General features: G+C 37.4%; 1 protein-coding gene across 1 annotated transcript in view; it reads left to right on the forward strand.

Annotated features, from left to right (window-relative positions):
• The window catches only part of LOC147071659 (glucose dehydrogenase [FAD, quinone]), a 57,630-nt gene extending 49,199 nt beyond the window's left edge, over positions 1-8,431 (forward strand). Inside the window, exons 4-5 of the mRNA XM_085946625.1 lie at positions 5,280-5,429; positions 6,321-8,431. Of these exons, the coding sequence (XP_085802751.1) occupies positions 5,280-5,429; positions 6,321-6,524 (354 nt within the window). The 3' untranslated portion in view covers positions 6,525-8,431. The remainder of the gene's footprint in view (positions 1-5,279; positions 5,430-6,320) is intronic.

An 8,431-nucleotide genomic window follows, 5' to 3' on the forward strand; every position in this document is an offset into this window, starting at 1 on the left:
GAAAGAACTAGAGCCGGTTGTTAGAAAAGTGTAGTTGGCAATATTCTCCGCGTAATATATAATTAAAGCATGTGTAGGTTGGTATTTAATATTATTTCAAAGTCATTATATTAAATTCACTTGTATTGTTATGTAAGTTGGTACCTCCATATTACGAAGTGCTTGTCTGCTTCAGTGAGATTGATTGCATTGCGTTCGAAGATGAGATGAATAATGATTAATAAAATACGCAATGGACTTCTTCATTTTAAGAAGATATCTGCTTTCAATCATAGCATGATATTCCATACTACTTATCTTATTCAAAATAGATTTCCGTCATGGGCAATTAATAAAGATGTCGAAGAAAACAGGCCTTGGCTGATTACACGAAGATTTTAAAAATGTCGCTCAGAATTATTATGAATTACGATTATTAGTATGAGGGTTGTCCAAGAATTAAAGACCTTTATTACCTATTTAAAAAATCAGCACAAATTTATTGTTTTAAAAAAACATACAAAATTTTAGGTACATATCACCAATATTTTTCGACGTCGTCCCCGTTGCGATCAATGCACTTGGTGAACTATGGCACTAAATCCTTGATTCCCTTGTCGTAGAACTCCGCCGCCGCCGTCCTCAAAAATGTTTTCACCTCTTCCCCTACGTACTCGTCGGTCTCGAAGCGTTTTCCGGCCAAATGTTGCTTCAGGTGAAGAAAAAGATGGAAATAATTCGGCGCCAGGTTGGGCATGAGCAGGATGCCGGAGAACATCCCATTTGAATGAGTCCAAAAGGTTCAAAAAGACCTAAGCGCTTTTCACACGATTTTTTTTGTGAGCTTCCGTCAGCATTTTGGGCACCCACGACTACACCGTTGCATACCCCAATTTTCCCTTAAAAATCGTTTGTATGGTAGACTTACTGACATCTGAGATCAAAATTGCGAGCTCACGGACTGTCAGACGGCGATCTTCACGAACTTTATCATTGATTTTCTTCAACAAAACGTCACCAATTGAGGACCTCCTTCCTCTCCCCTCCTTATCATGAACAATCGTTCTACCACTCGAAAACTCAACACACCACTTCCTGACATTCCGCTGGTTCATCACATAACCATAATTGGATGTGAGACGATGATGGATTTCAACAGGGTGGACTCCCTCCTGGTTGACAAACCGAATGATTGAATGCACCTCGCAGGCAGGCGGTATTCGACAACGGAGAGTCCATCTCAAACGGACGCAAAGGTCATACTGAAGCAGCTACCGAGCCGGCTCACGACTCGTTCTGGAGAGGGAAGTCTACGCTACACGCCAGTGCTGCCATCTTTTAAGAAATAACATCCGCGTCGTCAAAAATGAATAAAGATCTTTAATTCTAGGCAGTGGCGCACCCAGGGGGGGGCCAAGGGGCCTTGCCCCCCCCAAAAACATTGTAATTGTAAGCCAATAGATTAGACAAATAAAAACACGGCAAAAAACGATTTATAATAATTCTCCATCACCCTTTTTAGAAAAATTTCTTAGATTTTAATTTCTAACACAAAAATTTCGAAACACTAATGTCAGGTTTTTTTAGAAACCCAATACCTAAGGGAACTGTCAAAAAATTCTCGGTGTCCACCCGAATTCCGGAGTGGTGTATGTCATGGCTGGGGAGGGCTGACAGGGCTCTAGCCTGTGGGCCGGGCTGTGGGGGGCCCGGCGTGTCGGGTTGACCAGATAAGTGAGATAAATACACATCATAAATAAGCTTTAACAGTAAAAAATTCGCCTGCGGCGCTATTACTCTTAATGAACATGAACATTTTCAATTACTTATATAATTGTGCAATATATGTTTTGATTATATGTGTCGATACTCAACAGGTCCATTATTAAAGTAGATGTATTAAAAATCGCCAATAATTCACTGTATAAGTACCCTTAATTTTAACTAAAACACAATTTGAAAAACGTTAATGTAGTGTTTCACACTGCATTTAATCTTAGCGGTAGGTAGGGGGCCCGCCAAATATTCAAGCCTGAGGGCCCGTTTCAGGATGTGGGGACCATGGTATAGGTACACCGAGTGCAATAGACAAAAGACCGATAAACGAGAAATTAAGTTGTGAAGAAGAAAAAGAGTCTATGGGACTAATTTACATTCTCCTCCTTGGCCCCCCTCCAATATTAAATCCTGGGTGCGCAACTGATTCTTGGACAATCCTCGTACATACCTACTGAATATATTTGCATGAAGTTAACATTACTAATAACATGAACAAAACATACCAAATATTATGAAAAATAAATAAGTAATATTACAAAGATACAAATTACAATGAGCCAGGGTCTTTCCACGTCTTGATCAAAGCCTATCCAAAATGCGTGTCCGGAAATTTGTACGTATGCAGTTGGTCGTAAAACAGTTCATCGTGAGATGTTGTATCGGAAATACATCGCTGTATAATAATGGAATCAATTCCTTGCCTAAATAAACCAATTGAAATACAAAATAGGATTTAAGTAAATTAGAAATTCAATCATACAGTATAATTATTTATATGAAATTCTGATAGGTTCTAGAATCAAAAAAAACATATTAAGTACTATCAAATATCTGATTATAATGACGGCGTTATTATCAAACATTTGATAACAATAACTATCAAATTATTGTTATTTAATCGTTGTAAAATTGTAACTCAAAGTAAAAGTAAATCGTAAAATTGCAACAGTACTGTCTGCAATTCTCCACGAAAAATGCATATTTTTTTATCTCAATGCTATACGGGAATCTCTTTCCGCTAAGACAGCTCACGGTAAACTGTGCTACGGCGAAATGTAATAAGTACAATTTACATGAAACATCGATTCATCGATGATGTGTGTGTTATGTTGCCACGTGCTTCTGCAGATCATCGTCGATTCAGTGGCCTCTAGGTGTGCCTACCATTCGGATGTTTTTACGTCTTGGATACTACTGGATGATTATATTTGTCCAGTGATTGTCTCTTCTTCGACCTGTGTATCCAGCGCATTTGAAGTTTTAACAATTAATTCTATTCACATACAACTTTTTATTCAATTATCCAATCATTCTGTTTTTGTCTTTACCGCTATGTCCAACATGCAACTTTCTATACCACAATGAGATAATAAGGGGTGTCGAGGATTACCCCTCCCCCTTTTGTGTAGGATATGCGGGATACCGATCTAGTTGGATTTGTGGCAATTCACCCGCCGCCAAATCGGGATCCATTTTGAAAAAATCTCAATAATATTTCTTATTGATTTTTAAGATGGCGGGAGGGGCCGGGGATAACAAAATCTAGCATATCAAATGGCAGTGGCTTCCACATTTACCTCGCCCGCGAAATACCGCATATATTCCAGATATATTCTTCATTCCCGGACACTCCGCACTTTGAGTCTAGCGATAATCTGACATGCAGGTATAATTAAGAATGTGCACCTACTGTACGTTATAGCGAGCGGTCGCAACCACAATTGGTTGTCGAATGCGTGTGGCTTAACAATGATAATTAATAGTTTGTGTCGTCCGCGCTGTCTAGTCTTTTAGACACGTCACATCAGAATATTAAAGAGAACACTGGGTGCCCCAGATAATTACACCAATTTATGAATGCCAGGGGTATTTCAGCGGCCATAGGTCTTCCGTGTCGTAGAATGCCGAGAAGATTGGGGTCAATCCGTTCTTGGGCTATTGACAGCCAAATCACCCAGGTCACGATTCTCAGCCATGAGATCCTGACGAAGAATAAGAAGAAATAATGTATTTCTGTATGTATCTAAATAGTTTGTAGGTATTTTTTTCCGTTTCTAGGGGGAGGGATTTCGAGGCCTTTAAATTATTGTGTTTTTTAATTTCGTCGAAACGAATTCTTTACTATAAAATGCCACGGGGTTGATATTTTTATTATTCAGTTAGTTATATCATAGATAAAATTTAGTTTTCGAAATAAATACATTTACAGACCTGTCGAAGGGTGCTGATTGATGATTTCAATATGAAAATCGAATTCATCGAAATTGAAATCAATTTTATAATTTCAATGTTCAGTATGTACGATGTACGTGATGCTTTAACATTGAACTTTAAAAATCCATTAAATTTGGAGTTGCGGTGATGCAACTGCACAACAGATGAATAATGACGATGCATTAATATTGTTTCAATAACTTACTGGGAATGCCTTTTGAGAGACATTCCTATTATTTGAAGGATAATGTTATATTGTATTGTCTGACATTATTATTTCTAGTTGAATGCGTTCAACACTTTCATTTTAATAATAGTAAGTTGATACACAGGGTTGGCCCGTGGGTCTGAGCGACCGACTGGAGCGTCTATGCATAGAGGGAGTCAAATTTAGGAAAACATTAGAACATCATAAAGCAGTGGCGCACTCAGGATTTAATATTGGGGGGAGCCCAAGGAGGAGAATGTAAATTAGTCGCATAGGCTCTTTTTCTTCTTCATATAATTATTTTTACATATTTTTACAATACACGGCGGCATATTTGTATAGTTTCTCCTAGTTTTTATTAAATTGGAGGCATAGTGGCGGTAATTGTTGAGAGTGTCATCAGCGACTGGCGGATTGGAAGTGACTAACAGCGACCATGCTGGACATGTGCGCCTAGTATGCTAAAACATTACCTACTCAAATAATATCGGCTGATATTTAGAGCTACAATATTTATGCCGAATTCTACTGAAAAAAAATGTTCTTTTAATTTACACCACCACTGACTGTAGTGGGTGTAGTCGATCTTTTCGCCGAATGTGTATCGTCTACTTTTGGTTTATTAATATTGAGGTTCCAAAATAATAATTGAAAATGGACAAAAAAAGTATTATTGCATTTAACTACACAAACCTACTCAACACAACACAGCCTAATTTCTCGTTTATCGGTCTTTTGTCTATTGCACTTATATTGGCCAGGGCCCCTTCCCCCCCTGGGTGCGACACTGCCATCAAGAAAACGACTGAACTAACAATGACCAAAGTAACCAAACAGCACATAGCTATCCAAAGTAATGAGACGAAAGTTGTGGAAAAGAAAGAGACTTTCTCACTTATCAAAATATGAAACTGACCCGCCCCAAAAAGAATCCGCATCATTGCCAAATTTCTGGTCCCCAGATCATTAACTGTGTCCATACATTCAGCCAAGTCTTGATGGATATATTACACAATGGCGATAAATAATAAGTACCTAATATAAAATAATGTCGGTAGGTAGTAAAAATATCTAATTACGTTTTTACTTTACTTCACAGGCAGTGCAAGTCACAAAGACATCAGGTTTCCGAAGGCTGGATGCCAAGATTCATAAACGTCACTACCCTGGATGCCAGCAATACGAGTTCGAATCAGATCAATACTGGGAGTGCGCCATCCGACAAATATCCACTACCCTGGACCATCAGGTAATTGACATCTTCTACACACAATACTTGCAATGGATTAATTGTAAGAATGTAACAATAATATTGTACCTAAACAAAATTGTTTTAAAAAAACGAATTAAAATTTTGAACAACTGACATCGTTTTTCGTTTGCGTGATTTTGGGTATAGGCAACCACCGCCGAGTAACGAAATAGAAGCTCAAAGAATTTATACTTATCTGTTTTGGCCCCACTATCTTTGAAAGGGGTGAAACTTGAAATTTGTGTAATATATCAATAACACATCTTGAAAGAAGGACAGAGCAAAAACCGAGTTCTCAGATAAAAATTAAATGGCAAAGTTTTTCATAATGTTGTATTTTATTGTCTCTACCATGTTTCGGTTTATGGCGGCAAAATGTCATATTATTATTATTGTGAAGTATGTTGATTTTGATGCGTGCAGAGACATCTGTTGACATTAAAAATACAATTCCTTGTAATAATAAAGCAAAACATGTTATTGTATTACAAAACAGGCAGATAAACTACTATCTATCGTATTTCGTCAAACATATTATTAAAAAGAAGCAAAAAAAGACATGTCGACTGATTTTCATACAAACCATGAAGTAGTTTAGTAAACAAACAGAAACTTGATTTGACAATTTTGATAGCGAAACCACAGAAGGTTCTATCTGGCAGAGGCTTCTTCAACATCGTTGTTCTTCAATTTCAAACCCTCAAAACTGCTGCTAATATATTTTTATTTCGATTATCAAGACTCCCAGAAACAAAATGCAGGAATTGCTAATGATGGAATAAAACTCAAAGACGTAAAGACCCTTAGGTGTAATCCCAACCTCGATGGTAAATCTATACTTTGAGTGTGTGTATGATGTTATTAATTCGTTATTACTTGTTGTTACAGGTTGGAACAGTAAAAATGGGTCACCCTTCAGACCCGACGGCTGTAGTGGATCCTCGCCTACGAGTGATCGGAGTGGCCGGTCTTCGTGTGGCGGACGCATCCATAATGCCCATCATCCCCGCTGGACACACCAATGCTGTGGTCTTCATGATTGGCGAGAAAGCGTCAGACATGATTAAACAAGACTGGGGAATAAATATTTGAAAAATTTCTTTCTTGAATTTATAATGTTATCACGTTAAAGACTGAAAGACGCTCAAAATAGGCACATTATGTAGGAACAGTTGCCGCTATAATCAAGCATCCATTTATTGTTCTGACTGAATTATTAATTTGACTATGTTTTTGACAATTTTTGTTCATGAATGTCTCAGGACTGGTGTACTTACCTGGCAGGGGTCGAAATGGACCAGAGTATAACGGAGCGCAACTCCAGTTCACGAAAGTCCCAAGATTATCGCTCCATCTCGTGGAAAACTTAATTTGACCATCTGCACTAGGTAGTGGTAGACTTTATCACAAAAAATTTTAAATACCTACTTTTATAAAATTAGATAAAATACATAAATTTTAGAAAATTATCAAGCGCTCCGGTTCGTAAAACTTTCCATACTTGGTCCCAGTACCGTAAGCACCGATCTCTATTTTTTGACAGAACCAATTTCCATGCTATGATACAAAAACTTATCCTTCTTCTTCATGCTGAACTCCTTGTAGGAGGTTGTATTATCACCATCATCAGTAACTTCACAACTCACGAGTTCTAGCCTCTTCTAAAAACTTTCCCCCACTTCTTCCCGTCACGAGTGTCATTCAAGTGTCAACACCGGCCGCATCTAGCCCTCCTTATTGACACCGTCCAACCACCAAAGTATGGGCCTGCTTGTCAACCTCTCGCCGTCCGGTTTACTATTCAGGATGTACTTTGGCAGTTAGACACAGTCCATTCTTGCTATATAGCCCGCTCATCAGAGTCTACCAAGTGTAACAAGAGATACATTCTTTTCAGAAGAGGTTGTAGAGCTCTAGGTTATGTCATAATATACCATTCCCCTTTTAAGCCACCATATACCTTATGCGGCAACTTTCTCTCGAATACATTGATCATAATTATTGGTTGGATTGATATCTTGTACATGAGAATTTTCATATGACGGGAGATGATACTAACTTCAGTTAATAGTATAGACCAAAGTAACACCTGTTTTCCGGTATGACTCTCCATTTTATTTCTTTGATACTAATTAAGATGTAGCTGTTGATTGGGGATCTGAGTGATAGGTTGGATATTATGGTGGATTATCTATGGCTCTTCCAAAGAGGGTCACAATAATTGTACCATCTACGGTGATTATCTAGCCATGAGATACATGTTCTTCCATAACTTCTCTTTCCTCCGAGTTTCCCTGCAGTATACCTACCATGTATGATTTCATACTTGTGATTTCTTATCGCGCAACCTAAATGTAAATTTTTTTTAAAATGGTTTTCTTTTTTTATAATACCTATCTAACGATTTATCCTTTTTTTTTCATTTCTGTTTCTGTCCAACTGTGTTTACTTAAAAATCAATGTGTTGTGGACTTGTCATTTTTCCTATATACAGAGAGGTAGTTTACGCATAATTGTTAATGTCTGGTACTAATTTATCATCATTTAATGCGGGATAACTATTTATGTAGTACATTATTTGGCTGTTGCTTCTAAAAGGTCCATATCACATTTTCACTGTTGCATTCATAAATCTAACAGTTTCAATAATCGTTGCAGTATATTTTCCTATAAAGAAATCTATGACAGTGGTGTCCAGAATATTTTGTAAATGCTCCACTTTTCTAACAAATTACTTCTGATTAACAGTCGTCAAGCTTTGATAGTCAGCATGTCTAGGATTAAACTTGAATAAAAATTGAGGAACCCGTTGAGAAACAACTTAATGGAATACTAGTCTATCGCTCAACTACTTAACTAACTAACTTAAGCAACTGATTACTGGGTAATAGGTACTATAGATATTTAATTTTATTCTAGCTGTAAAATAACTGCCATCTATTTATTTAGTATACCTACTTACCTCTAACAATAATTTTAATAAAATCCTTGATGACTCT

Source organism: Rhyacophila brunnea, unplaced genomic scaffold (assembly GCF_057557595.1).
Source record: "Rhyacophila brunnea isolate RB1 unplaced genomic scaffold, BYU_Rbru_1.0 scaffold_2, whole genome shotgun sequence".
NCBI lineage: Eukaryota > Metazoa > Arthropoda > Insecta > Trichoptera > Rhyacophilidae > Rhyacophila > Rhyacophila brunnea.